The sequence below is a fragment of the Manacus candei genome, unplaced genomic scaffold (assembly GCF_025592945.1).
Source record: "Manacus candei isolate 608988 ecotype Guabito, Panama unplaced genomic scaffold, ASM2559294v1 h1tg000055l, whole genome shotgun sequence".
NCBI classification, from domain to species: Eukaryota; Metazoa; Chordata; class Aves; order Passeriformes; family Pipridae; genus Manacus; species Manacus candei.
The window spans coordinates 162,454-180,036 of NW_026138103.1; the positions used below are offsets into that span (position 1 = coordinate 162,454).

At 46.0% G+C, this 17,583-nt stretch overlaps 1 protein-coding gene across 1 annotated transcript; it reads left to right on the forward strand.

Moving 5' to 3' along the window:
* Positions 1-627: 627 nt before the first annotated feature.
* Positions 628-5,018, forward strand: LOC127477581 (uncharacterized). Its single transcript, XM_051802082.1, has 4 exons — positions 628-1,255; positions 1,333-2,036; positions 2,897-3,003; positions 3,234-5,018. The coding sequence occupies exons 1-4, from the start codon at positions 628-630 to the stop codon at positions 4,954-4,956; spliced, it is 3,162 nt and encodes a 1,053-aa protein (XP_051658042.1). The 3' UTR covers positions 4,957-5,018.
* The last annotated feature ends 12,565 nt before the right edge of the window (positions 5,019-17,583 follow it).

The following is a 17,583-nucleotide window of genomic DNA, read 5'->3' on the forward strand; positions in this document are numbered from 1 at the left end:
CATCCTCCATATTGTCTTCCTCCCCTCACAGTTTTCCCGCCTTTTTCCCTGCTTTCCCGCTCCTCTGCCTGCCATTGGTTAGAGTTTGGTGCAGTGCAGAGGTAGCTCCCATTGGTCCTTTCCCCCGGAGACCTCCAAACTCCTCCTTTCCTTACCTAACTGCCCAATCACCATGCTTCCCCAGTTGTCAATCCCACGCTCCTCCCTAGCCCAAAACTCCACCCCTGAGCCTACCCTTTATAAGTTACTGTTTCCCCAATAAAGATTGGCATTGCTCCACGAGACTTCTACTGTGTCCTGAACCCTCCTTGCAGTGCCCGATCCTTTTCCTCTCCCCCCGGGTCGTGGCAAGTGGCGCCCAACGTGGGGCACAGTAGAGGTCTCCTGTATCAGGAGAACTCCTGCGCTGCCAGTTGAGCTCAGGCATCTCCAGGAGAGGAGATTGCTCCGCCGGCCCTCCTCTGCAAAGCCGACGGCTGTGGACTTTCTGAGTCGCACGGGTCGCACGCCTGGACAGGTGAGCTGCAGGGGACAGTCCCTACACCTCCACCCCACACCTCACCCCAATAATTTGAATTCGAAAGGGAGGAATAACACCAGGGAGTGCTGAGGAGCCCGATTACCAGCATGGGACTCACACTCTCCACCTCCCAAAAATATGTTTATCGCCGCCTCAAAGACTTTGTTATCGAGCACGGTCACCCTTTAGATAAGAAATCGGCGAAAGCCCTCGCCAGATGGCTTGACCGTCACGGTCACCAAGTGAACGATAACACCACATTCGACAAATGGCAAGCCATCGGATTTCAACTGTGGCGAGAGAACGGCAGGGGTGACCGACTCGCAAAAGAGGCGCTTATCGCCTGGAGGCTTATTCTGATGGTGCTTCAGCACCAGATGATGAATAAGAACAACAGCAGTAACACCCAAGAAGCTGTGTCCTCCAAGTCCACAGAAGAAAATAAATCTCACACAGAGAAAGACACGGACAGAGACATTAAACACACGGACACGGACACTTGCAATACAGATAAGGACACCGGGAGAGGGAAGAAGGACACCAACCACCACACACAAGATGGCGGGAGGGACTCTGACAGCGAGTCGCAAGATGGCGGGAGGGCGAGAAGATGGAGATCGCGGCGATCACGAAATGGCGGCGAGGAGGCGGGGCCCCGGGAAGCGCGGGAAAGATCGAGGCGGGAAAAGCGGAGGCGCGCTCCCGTAGTTCCACCACAGCGCCGTCTCCGCCCCCGTATACGCGCGCGCGGAGCCCCTCCCCGGTTACGCCTCCCTCTACGCCCTCTTCTGCCACTCTGGACTCCTCCCCAGAACGATCCCCCTCCCGGAAGTCACGGGGTGCAGTGGGCGGAGCTAGGGTAAAGGCCAGAAGTAACATCCGACAAGATGGCCGCGCCCATAAGGCCAAAGCCACCGAGGCCTACTCCGCCCGCCGGTACCCCCCATCGGACTATCATTGGCCACCATATTCCCCGGATGAACCAGACGATGCTCCAGACATCTGGAGCGAAGTCCGGGAAGGAGCAGCATCCGCTAGAGATGCGGAGTTTTTAAAAGCCTTCCCGGTTTACTATGACGAGGGCAAACCACCGGAGTGGTGCCCTATCTCGTATCCTATGCTAAAAGATATTAAGAAGGCCATAGTGGAGTACGGGTTGGGCGCCCCCTTCACCCTCGGCCTACTGGAGTCGTTCTTTTTGGCATATACGTTGATACCTTTCGATATACGGGGTGTGATGGGGGGGTTACTGACGACAGTACAGGCCTCAGCTTTTGAAACCGAGTGGAAGAAGCGCATTGTCACCTGGGTGAACGACCGGATGGAGAGGCGAGGTATTCCCCCACGGCAAGCCATAGACATGCTCTATGGAGAGGGCGACTACACGCGTAGAGGGGATCAAGCTAGATTAGATCCTAAATTATTAGACAAGTCTAAAGAATTGGCCCTAGACGCCTTAAAGAAGGTGGCCGACGCGTATGTGCCGACCCCCTCCTTTACAATGATTGACCAAGGCGTAAAAGAACCTTTCACTGAATTTATAACGCGGTTAAAAGAGGCTATTGCCAGGCAGGTCCCTCAAAAGGAATGCCAAGAAATTTTATTTAGGAAATTGGTTATCGAAAAGGCAAATGAGGACTGCCAAAGAGCGCTCAAGCTCTTGAAGGATCCCACTCTACTAGATATGATTGAAGCGTGTAAAAACATCGGGTCAAACTCCCATAAAGCGCGTCTAATGGTTGCCGCATTCTCAGGTCCCAACCATTGCTTTGAATGTGGGGAGAAGGGGCACTTCAAAAAACACTGCCCAAGGTTGTCCCAGTCGACACCTAACTTACCAAATACGTTGTGTCGTAGGTGCGGGAAAGGACGGCATTGGACCTCCAGTTGCCGGTCCCTTACCAACATCAGTGGTGAGCCTCTCCCTCCGCGCCGTTCCCCTCGGTTACAAAAACGAGTAACCTTCCCGTCAATGCCGGACCTCCGGTCGGGTGAGTCGGGAAACGGGGAGCTGAGCGCTCGGGGGAGCGCGATGATACCAAATGCCCCCCATGTGCGCTCTATTCTGCGCCAGGCATCACGCCCAGCTACCCCGTGACTCGGCGGCCGCTCCCTAACCCGGTTCCGGTGGCGAAACAATGCGTTCCACTCCCCTGGATGATCCTGTCTGTCGTACACCCCTCCCTTCACTTGAGCTCTTACGAACAGCTCGCCAGGGTTGAGCCGTCGAAGGCAGTTAACCCTGATGCTACCTATCTAATTACCTCTCACCTTTCGGCAGTGGATAAGGGAGTAATAGTAGTACCCTCTCTCCTGACTGGGCTTGCTAATAATAACATTGCTGTTTGTTTGTGTGTTCATACCCCCCCCGTACAGCTAGAGGAGCATTTCCCCGTGGCCAAGATGATCTCCATGGATGACTTGCTGTGTGTGCTGTCTGTTGACGAGGAGCGAAGAAGAGAGGACAACAAAGAAGTTTTGTGGTCAACCACTGTTGAGTCTTCTCGCCCTCTGTTAACTTGTCTAATTTACTATTCGCAGCCCAGACGCCCACAGCGAGTTAAAGTGGAAGGTCTCTTGGACACGGGAGCTGACGTGACCATAATCGCCTCTAAAGACTGGCCGCACGGGTGGCCCGCACAAACGGCCTATGTACAAGTTAGCGGCGTGGGGGGAACGCAATATCCAGTCCGGAGTAAGGAGGTACTAACAGTCTATGGACCGGAGGGCAGACCAGCGTCCCTCCAACCTTACATTCTAAACATTCCAATTACATTGTGGGGACGGGACACGATGGGGCAGTGGGAACTCTCATTGAGAACCCTGTCCCCAGAACAAAATTTTTAGGAGGGGTCACTGAAGTGAAGCAGCTCCCCAAACTGAGCTGGAAAACTGATGTACCAGTTTGGGTTGATCAGTGGCCCCTACCCCGTAAAAAGCTGCAAATTCTCAACGACTTAGTAAATCAAGAATTGGTCAAAGGACACCTGGAGTCTTCCACCAGTCCCTGGAACACTCCAGTGTTTGTCATTCAAAAAGCCTCAGGTTCCTGGAGATTTCTTCAGGACCTGAGAAAAGTAAACGAAGTCCTAGAACCAATGGGAGCCCTCCAGCAGGGAATGCCATCACCATCTATGCTCCCTGCTGAATGGCCCCTAGTGGTCATTGATATCAAGGACTGCTTTTTTCAAATTTATTTAGATTCGGCTGATTCGGCTCGATTTGCTTTCTCTGTCCCAGCCATCAACGTTTGCGAACCCCACCGCAGGTTCCAGTGGAAGGTGCTTCCCCAGGGGATGAAAAATTCCCCAACACTCTGCCAAATGTTTGTGGCAGAAGTGTTGCGTCCAATTCGGCAACAGCATCCACAATCAATCATCTTCCATTATATGGATGATGTTTTGATTTGTGCCAAATCTCAATTGGCTGTAAACGAGACATTAAATTCAACCATTCTGGCTCTAAAAGATAACGGATTGGAAATATCCCCTGAAAAAGTTCAAAGGGAATCACCTTGGAGGTACCTTGGACTCAAAATCACAGAAAAAACTATTCGGCCTCAAGCAGTAGAAATTAACAAAAGAGTCCAAACATTGAATGACCTCCAAAAGCTACTGGGTGCGATCAATTGGATCCGACCTGTGCTAGGGATCACAACCGGAGATCTGCACCCACTGTTTGAGCTGCTTCGTGGAGACGCTGACCTGTCCTCCCCCCGCCATCTAACACCAGAGGCAATTAGAACCTTATCCATTGTCGAAAAAAAGATAGAGGAAAGACAGTCATATAGGAGGATGGAGGGACTGCCATCCTCCTTAATAATTATCAGAGAGGAGAGACAACCCCTTGGCCTTCTAGGCCAATTCACCGACGGTCAAAAAGACTTCTGTCTGTGGGAGTGGATGTTCCTCCCGCACCAATTCGGTAAGACGATCACCCCCGTCTCTGAAATGATTAGCAAAATAGTATTCAAAGGCCGCACTAGATGTTTAGAGCTCAGCGGTGAGGAACCAAATTTTATCTACCTCCCGCTGACCTCTGAACATCTAGACCAACTGCTGCAAACCTCCATTGATTTCCAAATTGCCATCGGAGACTACCCGGGAGAAATTCGGTTACATCTCCCGGCGTGTCCATTTATCCAAAGATTAATTCAAATTCCGTTAAAATTAAAAATTGTTCAATCAGAATTACCTATAAAAAATGCCAAAACAATATTTACCGATGGCTCTGGGAGAACTGGTAATGCGGTAATAATCTGGCGACAAAATAACGATTGGCAATATGACATACACAAAGTAGAAGGTTCTCCCCAAATCGTAGAGCTTTCAGCAGTTGTGCGGGCTTTCCAAATTTTCAGTGGTGAACCGATTAATATTGTCTCAGATTCGGCCTACGTTGTGGTGTGGTCAGACGTATCGAAAATTCCTATTTAAAAGAAGTATATAATCGGAGCTTGTTTGAGTTACTAACCAAATTATTATTCTTAATTCAGAACAGGCGATTCGGCTTTTTCATCGTCCACACCAGGTCACACACCGCTCTACCCGGTCCTGTGGCGGAGGGAAACCAACTTGCCGACCATCTGGCAGGTATGGTAGTTACTCCCAATTTGTACCAGCAAGCAAAAATTTCCCACGAGTTCTTCCACCAGAATGCGCGATCGCTACAAAAACAATTTGGCCTTAAATTATCTCAAGCCAGGGAAATTTTGAAAACGTGCCCTGATTGTCAGGTTGTCACGCCAGTCGCCCCGGAGGGGACCAACCCAAGGGGGCTCTCAGCATTGGAAATCTGGCAATCAGATGTTACGCACATCCCTGAATTTGGCAAACTAAAATACGTGCACGTATCTATCGATACTTTTTCAAAAATGATCGTAGCTACTGCGCATGCTGGTGAGAAGAGCCGTGATGTAAAGAGACACTTTCTGTCCGCATTCGCGAGGATGGGCGTTCCGAAACAAGTGAAAACAGACAACGGGCCCTCCTACGTGTCTGCGGACACGAAACGGTTCTTTGAGCAGTGGGGAGTACACCATACCACTGGGATCCCTCACAATCCCACGGGACAGGGTATAGTGGAGCGTGCCCACCAAAATATCAAAAATTTGCTCAAAAAACAAAAGAGGGGGAGTATTGGCCTCTCCCCCCAGGAAAAACTAGACAAAATTATGTACGTTTTAAATTTTTTGAATTTGCTGGAGGAACAGGAAACCCACACAGACAGAAGTCCAGCAGACCGTCATTTTGGAACAAGTACTGTAAGTTCAACCTCCCAAAAAGCGAAAATCATGTACCGGGACCCGCTGACCGAGACATGGGCGGGCCCTTTCCCCTTGATAACATGGGGGAAGGGCTACGCGTGTATTTCAGGTCCTGACGGACCAAAGTGGGTCCTGGCAAGGAGGATAAAGATCCATCACGACTGAACTACACCGAAAGACGGCATGCATCCGCTTCGCCTCTTCATCGTCTCCAACCTTGTCATCTTTGGGCTCGTCCCTCTCAGCGATACGTCACCTCTGCGGGAGTGGATGAGCCAACCAGGAGAGAATTTGTGGGTAACGCTGGCTAAGGCTACTGGCACAGACACCTTGTGCCTAGCCTTGGCCAGCGCAGGAAGCCCATTTCGTACTTGTCTTGTAGGAGTTCCCATCACACCCAGAGAATGGAACTCCTTCGTGTCCCAAACTCGAAACAAAGGAGCCGGTCCACTCAATTCCCCTAACCTTGCCCAAACGATTGCTTCCCTTAATTTTATTGATATTCCCTTTCAAGAAATTGATTTGATAGGTTCACTCCCCACCACAGCGTGCGTTATTTTCCATCGTTACACCCAAGCTGTTTTATTTACTCCCCATAACGTAACTGCTAATAACCCCCTCTATCGTGAGTCTACTTCGCCGTGGTGCAATGGCTCGATGGTAACAACTATCCCTACAGAGCATGTTCCTAGGAACATGAAACTCCCAAAGGGATATTTCCTATTGTGCGGGGATCGGGCATGGCCAGGCATTAGAGCCTACCCCGAGGGAGGACCCTGCACAATAGGAAAATTAGCCTTGTTCAACCCGGCGAAGTTCCACCTACAAAATCAATTTGTTTTCCCAAAAACCCGAGTTAAAAGATCCCTTTCCTTTTCAATGGGTGCTCCCCTCCGCTTCCCGAACTCTAAACCCGCTGCCCCTAAACCCGTAGCCCCCAAACCTTTACTTAAACTCGAAGTTACACCCCAACCAATTCGGATACCAAAGTCTCTCCCTGCACCACATCTGAATCTTGGAAAGACCCAGTATTGGCCCACACCTCTGCCCTTCCCAGAGGACTGTGATTCCAACATTCACATATGGTCCAGGGTGAAGAATTTCTGGGCGTCCTTCCCTATCCCCGGGATAGGGACAGCACACGCCCTCTCTTTGCTCACGCACCTTGGTTGTTGGCTAACCAAGGAAGCTAACGCTACAACCCAGGCAATTGAGGGCTTGCTGGCGGACACCCAGAAATTGAAAGAGGTTAGTTTACAGAATCGAGCCGCCATTGATTTCCTCCTCTTGGCACACGGTCACGGGTGCCAGGAGTTCGAGGCCATGTGTTGTATGAATTTCTTGGACCATGCTGAATCCATTCACCAAAGCATTAATCGATTAAAAGGTCTGGTCCGGGAAATTCATCAAGACAGAGGCAATGGACTCGATAACCTCTTCGATTGGCTACAGATACCAAATTTACCCAGTTGGACCCGAAAAATTATTATATTATGTCTCATTACCCTTTTTAGTTTAGTTTCATTATGTGTTGTCTTACCTTGTCTGATTGTTTTTCTAAGAAAAACCCTGATTTCATCAGTTACTGCCAACGTCGTTGCTGCTCAAGCAAACAAAGAAGGGGGAGATGTTGGGGAACGCAGGGCAGAGTTGGACGAGTACCAAGCCTGGAGAAAGATCTATAGCCCTGAGTGACACTTTTTACACCGGACAAGGTTTTACTTTACTGGACTTTACTCCATGACACCGGATTTGACACTATTATGGACTGGACAGTTATCCCCAGTTTTCCCCCAGTTTGTTGTTATGCTGTTATATGGTTGTGTGTACCCCAGTTGTTGTTTTTGAAAAATCATCCTCCATATTGTCTTCTTCCTCCCCTCACAGTTTTCCCGCCTTTTTCCCTGCTTTCCCGCTCCTCTGCCTGCCATTGGTTAGAGTTTGGTGCAGTGCAGAGGTAGCTCCCATTGGTCCTTTCCCCCGGAGACCTCCAAACTCCTCCTTTCCTTACCTAACTGCCCAATCACCATGCTTCCCCAGTTGTCAATCCCACGCTCCTCCCTAGCCCAAAACTCCATCCCTGAGCCTACCCTTTATAAGTTACTGTTTCCCCAATAAAGATTGGCATTGCTCCACGAGACTTCTACTGTGTCCTGAACCCTCCTTGCAGTGCCCGATCCTTTTCCTCTCCCCCCGGGTCGTGGCAACCGTCCAGTATGTACTCTGCTTCTATAGAGCACTGTCCCCTAACCCCAACATTAAAAGAGAGACTGGAAGCTATGCGCAAACCCTGTTCCCTAACCCTAACCCTAACCAAGAGACTGCAAGCTATGCGCAAACCTTTTTCCCTAACCCTAACCTTAAAAGTGAGAATGCAAGCTATGCGCAAACCCTTTTCCCTAACCCTAACCCTAAAAACGAGACTGCAAGTTATGCGCAAACCCTCTTCCCTAACCCTAACCTTAAAAAAGAGACTGCAAACTATGCGCAAACCCTGTTACCTAACCCTAACCTTAAAAAAGAGACTGTAAGCTATGCGCAAACCCGATTCCCTGACCCTAATCCTAAAAAAGCGAATGCAAGCTATGTGCAAACCCTATTCCCTAACCTTAACCTTAAAAAAGAGACTGCAAGCTATGCACAAAACCAGTTCCCTAACCTTAACTTTATAAAAGAGACTGCAAGCTACTAGGGTTAGGGTTAGGGTTAGGGTAAGGGTTAGGGTTAGGGTAAGGGTTAGGGTTGGGGTTAGGGTTTAGGGTTAGGGTTAGGGTTAGGGCTAGGGTAAGGGTTAGGGTTGGGGTTAGGTTTAAGGTTAGTCAGAATCTGTCTCAATGCGCGATCTAACTATCGCGGGTTTACCCTATTCGAGGAACCCAGTGGTGCCCAGTAAACCCCTCTCGGGCTATAAGCCCGATTCAGTGCCCACCGCTGTCAGAATCTTTTGCTTTTTCTCTTGGGTCTCTGCTTTTGCTGTTGCTGTTCTGTTGCGTGTCTGGCAGAATACCCACCGCCGTCCGGTATGTACTCTACTTCTATAGAGCACTGGGTGGAGTCAAGAGGTGGAGTCCGTGTTGATTGTTCTGCGTCACTGGCTCCGCCTACTGGGCGGAGTCAGTGCTGATTGGTGTTACAACCCGCCCCAGGAAAAGGGGAGAGGGGGTAACTCAGGTTTTTATTAATAATTCCCTTGGGGTGGATTAAAGTGAAACGACACTAAATAATCGGTGTCTGAAAACATATACTGGCAAGGTTTATTTTAACAATTCTGTATCAACAGGCATGCTATCAGTTTGGGTGCTGTCATACCACAATGTGACACAGAGATAACCTTTGGGGGGGGGAAAGAAAATGCATAGGGGAGAGAAAGGCAGGATAAGAGCAAGGGAGAGTAAGAGAAAGAAAAGCTGAGAGTGGACAGATGTATATAGTCACCGCCCGTGGGGTCCAGCGATGCTTCCATGTCTGTCAGTTGAAGTGGTGGCCTTGATCTGCCGGGGATGAAGGAGGGAAGTCCCCATACTCCAAGAAGTTATGAGTTATAGCCATGATTAGTGTCACGGACCATGCCTCGAGCCTCCAACATCTCGAGGCTTGCAGTCTCTCTTCTAAGGTTAGGGAAGAGGCTTTGGGCATAGCTTGCAGTTACTGTGTGGACCAATTGTCAGAGACTGAAATGGTTAATGATTTATGCATTCTAGGAGACTTTTCAGGCTTTTGACTTGCATGATACCTCTGATGAGCAGTCGGGCCCCTCCCTCCCTCCAGTGTTGACGGTGTGAAGCCCTGAAAAGGCAAGAGCTGAGCTTACAGGCTTTTGACTGTTGATATATCTGATGAGGAATCAGGCCCCTCCCTCCCTCTGCTATGAGATGTTAGGGTTAGGGTTAGGGTTAAGGTTAGCAAGGGTTAGGGTTTAGGTTTTAGGGTTTACGGTTTGGGGTTTAAGGTAGAGTTAAACCATCATTTTCGGGGTATGGGCCCGATAGCTTAATTAGCTGACCTTACTAGAAAATAATATAGAGGGAGTATAGAGGATTTTGATTCCTTTAGTGTAGGTTCGATTCCTACTTTTCTAAAATTAGGAAATGAGAGGATTGGTATACCTCTATGTTTACTTTATCATAGTAACCCTTTTGGATTCAGGCACATTTCCTTGAGTGTCTTAGGTAGGGGGTAGGCGTGCATAGGAGATAGGAAGGCTGGTATGCCATAGGCATATGTTAGGGGTAAGAAGTTTTTTCAAAGCAAATGTATGAGTTGATCATATCGGAATCGAGGGTAAGAGGCACGGATTCATAAGAATCCTGCGGAAAGGAGGAGGGTTTTTGTAGCTAAAGTAGGGGGAATGAGTTCTTGAGGGAGATTAAGTGAGCTGGGGTTTAGGAATAGAATGGTTGTGAGTGCATTTATTAGTATAATATTAGCATATTCGGCAAGAAAAAACAAGGTGAATGGCCCTGCAGCATATTCTACCTTGAACCCTGAGACTAGTTCAGATTCTCCTTCTGTCAGGTCAAATGGAGCGCGGTTTGTTTCGGCAAGAGTGGAGATGTATCATATTATTGCTAAGGGCCAGGAGGAGAAAATGAGGTAGAGAGGTTCTTGAGTTGTAGCTAGGGTATTGAGGGTGTAGTTACCACTAAGGATAATTACGGATAGGAGAATAATGGCTAGGGTAACTTCGTAAGAGATAGTTTGTGCGACTGCTCGGAGGGCGCCGATTAAGGCATATTTTGAGTTAGAGGCTCACCCTGATCATAGAATTGAGTAGACTGCCAAGCTAGATAGAGCTAGAAGGAAGAGTATGCCAAGGTTTAGGTCAGTAAGGGGAAAGGGTAGGGGAAGTGGTGTTCAGATTGTAATTGCTAGGAGAAGGGCTAAGATAGGAGTAGATATAAATAAGTAAGGGGATGAAGTTGATGGACGAATTGGTTCTTTAATGAATAGTTTTACTCCATCTGCTATAGGTTGTAAGAGGCCAAATGGTCCTACAATATTAGGCCCTTTTCGGGCTTGCATATAACTTAGAATCTTACGTTCAACTAGGGTAAGAAATGCTACGGCGATGAGGATGGAGAGAGCATAGGATATTGATATAATAAAGTAAGTGAGGGTTAAGTGAATTGTCATGTGGTTTGTGTTGGAGCTAGGGAGAGGATTTGAACCTCTGGGTAAAGGGCTTAAGCCTTCTGCATTTGCCAAGCTCTGCCACGCTAGCGGTCCTTTTCTAGGAGGGGGTTATGGTGGAGCTCTTAGTAATTTAGTTGGGTTCATTACTGGGTGCGAAGGCGTGTTTGTGGCATAGACCTTACTTCTTCGATCCTTTCGTACTAGAAGGAGTTGTAACATAGATAGAAACCGACCTGGATTACTCCGGTCTGAACTCAGATCACGTAGGATTGTTAATCGTTGAACAAACGAACCCTTGGTAGCGGTTGCACCACTAGGATGTCCTGATCCAACATCGAGGTCGTAAACCTCCTTGTCGATGTGGGCTCTTGAAGGAGATTGCGCTGTTATCCCTGGGGTAGCTAGGTTCATTAATCAATTATATTGGGTCTGGTTACTATTAGCACATTGATGGGTAGTTCTTGGTTAAGATGGATTGTCTGATATTTGGAGGTTAAGTTTGTCTCCAAGGTCGCCCCAACCCAAAAATGCACACCAGCAAAATCCCGGGGGAGTAGGCCCTGTGGGTGAGTATTGTTTATGGGAGTGGTAGTAGATTTTAAAGTTCCACAGGGTCTTCTTGTCTTATGGGGTTATTCCTGCTTTTGCACGGGAAGATCAATTTCACTGATTATCTGTAGGAGACAGCTAAGACCTCGTTAAGCCATTCATACAAGTCCCGATTTATGGGACAATTGATTGCGCTACCTTTGCACGGTTAGGATACCGCGGCCGTTGAACGAATTGTCACTGGGCAGGCTTCACCTTTAATACTTGGTTTGCTAAAGGCTATGTTTTTGGTAAACAGTCGGGCCTTGGATTTGCCTAGTTCCTTTTACAGATTTTAATCGTCTTTGGGGGCGCTCCATAGGTGGGTTAACAGAGTTTTGGGTATAAGGTCTTGTTAAGGTTAAAAAATATCCTGTGGATTATTAATAATGTTGTAATGTAAGCTTGCGCCATAGAGGGGATCCCTAGTTACTTATTTTAGCATAAATTCTCTTATTTAATATAAGTTGACCTATTGGGGAAGAGGGAGTCATGAGGAAGTTTAGATTTTTTTAGGTGAGGAGCTTTGACGCGTTCTTTAATGGTGGCTACTTGAAGGCCCACAATTAAGCTGTAATTAAATTTATCCACTAGGGGAGAGTGTATTCTTTTTTAAAGGAGTTGTACCTCCTTTAAATAGCCCTTAATTCGCTTCATGTGGGTTGAGTGTAGTCCTGGGAGGTGAATTAAGAGGGAACTAAGATTCATTTCATAGGCAACCAGCTATCACCCAGCTCGATTGGCTTTTCACCACTACTAACGAGTCTTCCCACTCTTTTGCAACAGAGACGGGTTTGCTCAGTAGATAGCTGCTCGTAAGTAGCTCGCTTGGGTTTCGGGGAAGCAAGCTTAAATTGGCGTTTTGCTTGGGTAGTTCTCGCTAAATTATGATGCAAAAGGTACAAGGGTTGGTCTTTGCTATTTATTGTTTGGTTTGTCATTACTATTTCATTCTTCCCTTACGGTACATGATCTCTATTGTGTCTTGAGTTTACCTTTCTATCGCCTATACTAGGTTGAGTGAGAGAATGTTTTGATTTAATGGATAGTATTAACTTAGTTTCTATGTAATCTGGTAGAAGAGCTAGAGTTAGGCTTCAAGGCGATCTGATATGGAACAGATATCTTTCAGGTGTAAGCTGAATGCTTTAGTTATAGCTACGTCTTGGTAGACTAAGTGCACCTTCCGGTACACTTCCCTTGTTATGACTTGCCTCATCTCTAGCTTAGGGGTTTATTATAAATAAAATTAATCCTAGCTTGTGAGGAGGGTGACGGGCGGTATGTACGTGCTTCAGAGCCAGCTTAAAGGAGGCATTATTATCCTGCTTTACTGCTAAATCCGCCTTTTAGGAGTGATTTCACACTCCTTGTCCTGAGGTATTCTATGCTAGAAAATGTAGCCCATTTCTACCATCTCATGAGCTATACCTTGACCTGTCTTATTAGTGGGATGTTGCTGTTGTGCCCACTGTTAAACCCTCAGTTTAGGGGTGGGCTGACGACGGCGGTATATAGGCTGATTTGGCAAGGGATGGTTGGGTGTATCGTGGGTTATCGGTTATAGAACAGGTTCCTCTAGGTGGGTTTGGAGCACCGCCAAGTCCTTAGAGTTTTAAGCGTTTGTGCTCGTAGTTCTCAGGCGGATGTTTAAGTGGTGAAAGCATCGGGATTTAGGGCCAGGCATAGTGGGGTATCTAATCCCAGTTTGTGTCCTGGCTTTCGTGGAGTTTTGTTGATCATGAAGCTAAGATCATTTCTATGGGAGTATTGGATGCATCTTGTGCTTATAACAGCTTGGTTACATTTCAGTCTTAGTTGAAGTGATAATGAAAGACCACTCTTTACGCCGTATAAAGTTAATTTGGGTTTCTTGTGTGACCGCGGTGGCTGGCACAAGATTTACCAAGCCTGGTAAGTTGCTTTAACTAAGTCAAGTTTACACTTATTGCTTAATATTAATTACTGCTGAAAACCCGTGGGGGTGTGGCTAGGCAAGGCGTTTTGGGCTACAATTGGAGTGGTGTGCCTGATGCCTGCTCCTGCTGTCTTTTTAAGGTGCTGAGGGCGTTTTCACTGGGATGCGGATACTTGCATGTATATATTTGGCAAGAACTAACTGTAAGGTTAGGACTAAGTCTTTTTTGTCCTTGGGTATGTGTAATAGCCGTCTTAATATCTTCAGTGTTATGCTTTATTGTAAGCTACAAGGACTAAGGCTGTTATAGGCATAGTGATTATTATTGGGGCTTGTTTTAGTTGTAGTAATAGTTGCTATTGATTTAGGATTTGTTTAGTGGTTGGAGAAGTAGTTCTAGTGGATAACAAAAATGTGTTGTTGAGAAGTTAGAAGAGTAGAAAGGGGCAGGATTGTAGTGTTGTGGGCGGGTTTGTTAAGGTTTTATGTTCTTGTAGTTGAAATTACAACGATGGTTTTTCAGGCCAAAGGTCTTGGATAGAGGCCAAGCAGGAATTGTTATGACGTACTTTATACTATTTTTAAGTGTTAGTTTTATTTTGGGAGGACTAGCAGTTGCTTCCAATCCTTCTCCATACTATGCAGTAGTGGGGTTAGTGTTGGCGTCTATTGTAGGGTGTGGATGGTTAATGAGTTTGGGGGTGTCTTTTGTATCACTAGTGTTATTTCTGGTATATTTAGGTGGGATGTTAGTGGTTTTTGTGTATTCGGTTTCACTGGCAGCAGATCCATTTCCTGAGACCTGAGGGGACTGGCAGGTTGTTGGGTATGGTGCTGGGTTAGTTTTAGTGTTGGGGGGTGGGGTGTTTATTATAGGGCTATCTGAGTTAGAGTGGTTAGGGATAAACACGGTGGATAGTGGGGGTGTTTTATCTATTTGGTTGGATTTTGAGGGAGCGGCTATGTTTTATTCTTGGGGGGTGGGACAATTTTTAATTGCGGGCTGGGGTCTGTTGCTGACGTTGTTTGTTGTGCTAGAACTTGTCCGAGGGTTGTCTCGTGGGGCAATTCGGGCGGTTTAAGGAGGTGTGGTTCAGAGAATAGTTTAATGAAAATGCCAGCTTTGGGAGTTGGTGATAAAGGTTTGATTCCTTTTTTTCTGAAGGGTTGGAAAAAAGTTTGGGACCAACTGTTAAAGGTGTATGTGGGTGGAATATTAGTTAGAGTAGTGGGGGCGATTAATTGGGGAGGTAAGAGGGTGAAAGGAAATGATGGGGTAGATTAAAGTGTAAACAAAGAAATGAACAAATGAATGATGAAAGGAAATGATGGGGTAGATTAAAGTGTAAACAAAGAAATGAACAAATGAATGATGAAAGGAAATGATGGGGTAGATTAAAGTGTAAACAAACAAATGAACAAATGAATGATGAAAGGAAATGATGGGGTAGATTAAAGTGTAAACAAACAAATGAACAAATGAATGATGAAAGGAAATGATGGGGTAGATTAAAGTGTAAACAAACAAATGAACAAATGAATGATGAAAGGAAATGATGGGGTAGATTAAAGTGTAAACAAACAAATGAACAAATGAATGATGAAAGGAAATGATGGGGTAGATTAAAGTGTAAACAAAGAAATGAACAAATGAATGATGAAAGGAAATTATGGGGTAGATTAAAGTGTAAACAAACAAATGAACAAATGAATGATGAAAGGAAATTATGGGGTAGATTAAAGTGTGTTAAAAAAATTTAACAAATTGATGATGCAAATGTCTTAATTGGAAAATTAGGGGAATGGAAAGTTTGTAAAATTTGAAATTTTTGTTAAAAAATTTAAAAACAAAAATTTATGATGAATAGAGGGAAAGTCCCTAGATCATTGCAAAAAATGACAAAATTTTTGTAATTTTTTGTGAAATTGACGACAAAAAATATCTCTGGCGTGCATTAATTAAATTGCAACTTGATGAGAGACGTAATGGAAAAACCAAGCCAACAGCACGTGACAGTGCATCGGTGCAACAGTATGAGACCGAATAACACTTGAAACCATATCATTAATTTTCACGCGAAAGTGAGAAAACCGCTCGCCGACCATAAGGGGTACATGTCAACCATATATGGGAGCCCCCTGGCGGAGCACTCTGAAGGGCTTATTGAGATCTACCCCAAAAAAAAACCCCAAAAGTTTAGAAGAGAGAAAATGCCGCGATCACGAGGTCCAGGTTGGCCAAGCATCCCCAACCATTAGTAACGGAGCGCAAGTTTAGGAAAATTAAGCAAGTTATGGCCCTGACCGAGGAACCAGAGGCGACAAAGAGCAAGTTATGAGAGTGGGTTATTGGTGGAAAGGGAAAGAATACACCTGAAGTTGGACATGATAAACATTACTAACGCCGGGTTGCTGGTTTCTCGTGAGGAGTACGACTAATAAATAACCCAGCACTTCTTGGTTGGTACAAAGAGCAAGGTTAAGTGGTGAGTGGTCCATGGACCATGGATTTTAGGTTCTGTGACGTTCCTCGTATTGAGAAGGATTTTATGCGAAAATTAGCAGTTTTAGGTTTTAGTTCGTTTGGCGGGATTATTCCTAGAACATGACATGTTATGTCCTTGTGTGGGAATGTGCCTAGATCTGTGAATGACAAGTTTTGGATTGTATGGGAGATAGTATGGAAATTTGGATGGTTTTTGCAATAATAGTATGTCAGATTTTCCTACATGCATGTTATGTCTAATGTGGTGGAGGATGCTATGCAAAGTAATACATACCGTAGGGTATGGGGGGAGGGGGGGGCCCTCCCCTTGATGTACGTGTTGATTGGAAAGTTGGGGGGTGCTTGGATATTTTTTGGAAAACTCTAAGAAGGGGGCGGCCTTCAGTCTTTGGTTTACAAGACCAAAGTTTTTTATAAACTATTAGAGTGGTTAGAGGTTGAGTATCTTATTTTCTAGGAGACTAGTTCGCAATAAATTTTCATTCTGAATAGAAAGTGGTATTTTCCATATTTAAGTAGATGGAGAGGATTATGGGAATTAAACTAACTATGAAGGAAGTTTTAACAGTGTGTATGATGGTTGTTGGAGAGTTTAGATAGTTTTTGGATAGGAGGGGGAGTAGGATGGGTATAGAGAGGGTAGCCAGGGTCAAGAATATAGAGGTGTTGAGGATTAATGGGAAGTCCATTACTTTTACTTGGACTTGCACCAAGATGAATGGCTCCTAAGACCAGTGGATTGCTATTATCCTTTAAAAGTAAGGGGGCTGAGGTCTTAGGCTCAGATGCAAGAGTTAGCAGTTCTTGTTGGTTAAACCTCCCCTCGGCAGGCAAGAAGAGTTTAACTTCTCTTTTTAGGATCACAGTCTAATGTTTGGTTTAAAACTATGCTTGCATGTGGGAATTCCTGAGATTAGCTCTGGTTTTAGGATGAGGAGGAGGGAGGGTAGGATATGAAGTGTTATAAGGAGATGTTCTCGTGTATTTGAATTTTGGGTGGTTGTAATATAGGTTGGAGTTGGACCTCGTTGGGTTATAAGGAGTATGTAGAGGGTATAGGCTGCAGTTAGTAGAGTTGCAGCTCCCGTTAGGATAATGGTGAAGGTAGATCAGTTGAAGAGTGCAATTATGATAGTTAATTCAGCTATCAGGTTAGTGGTAGGAGGAAGGGTTATGTTTGTTAGGTTGGCTAGGAGCCATCAGATTCCTGTTAGAGGTAAAAGGGGTTGTAGGCCTCGTGTTAGAAGGAGAGTACGACTATGTATGCGTTCCTAGTTTGTATTAGCTAGGCAAAATAGTATGGAAGAGGTGAGTCCATGTGAAATCATTAGGATTATGGCCCCTGAAAAGGATCAGTGGGTTTGGATTATTGTTGCGGCAATGACTAGACCTATGTGGCTTACTGAGGAGTAGGCGATTAATGACTTAAGGTCGATTTGGCGTAGGCAGATGGAGCTTGTCATTAGTGCCCCTCATAAGGCTAGGGTTAAAAATGGGTAGTAGAGGTAGTCTAATAGGGAGTTTGTAATTATTGAGGTACGCATAATGCCGTATCCCCCAAGTTCGAGGAGGAGCGCAGCTAGGAGTATGGATCCTGCGATTGGTGCCTCTACGTGGGCTTTTGGGAGTCACAGGTGTAGTCCGTAAAGGGG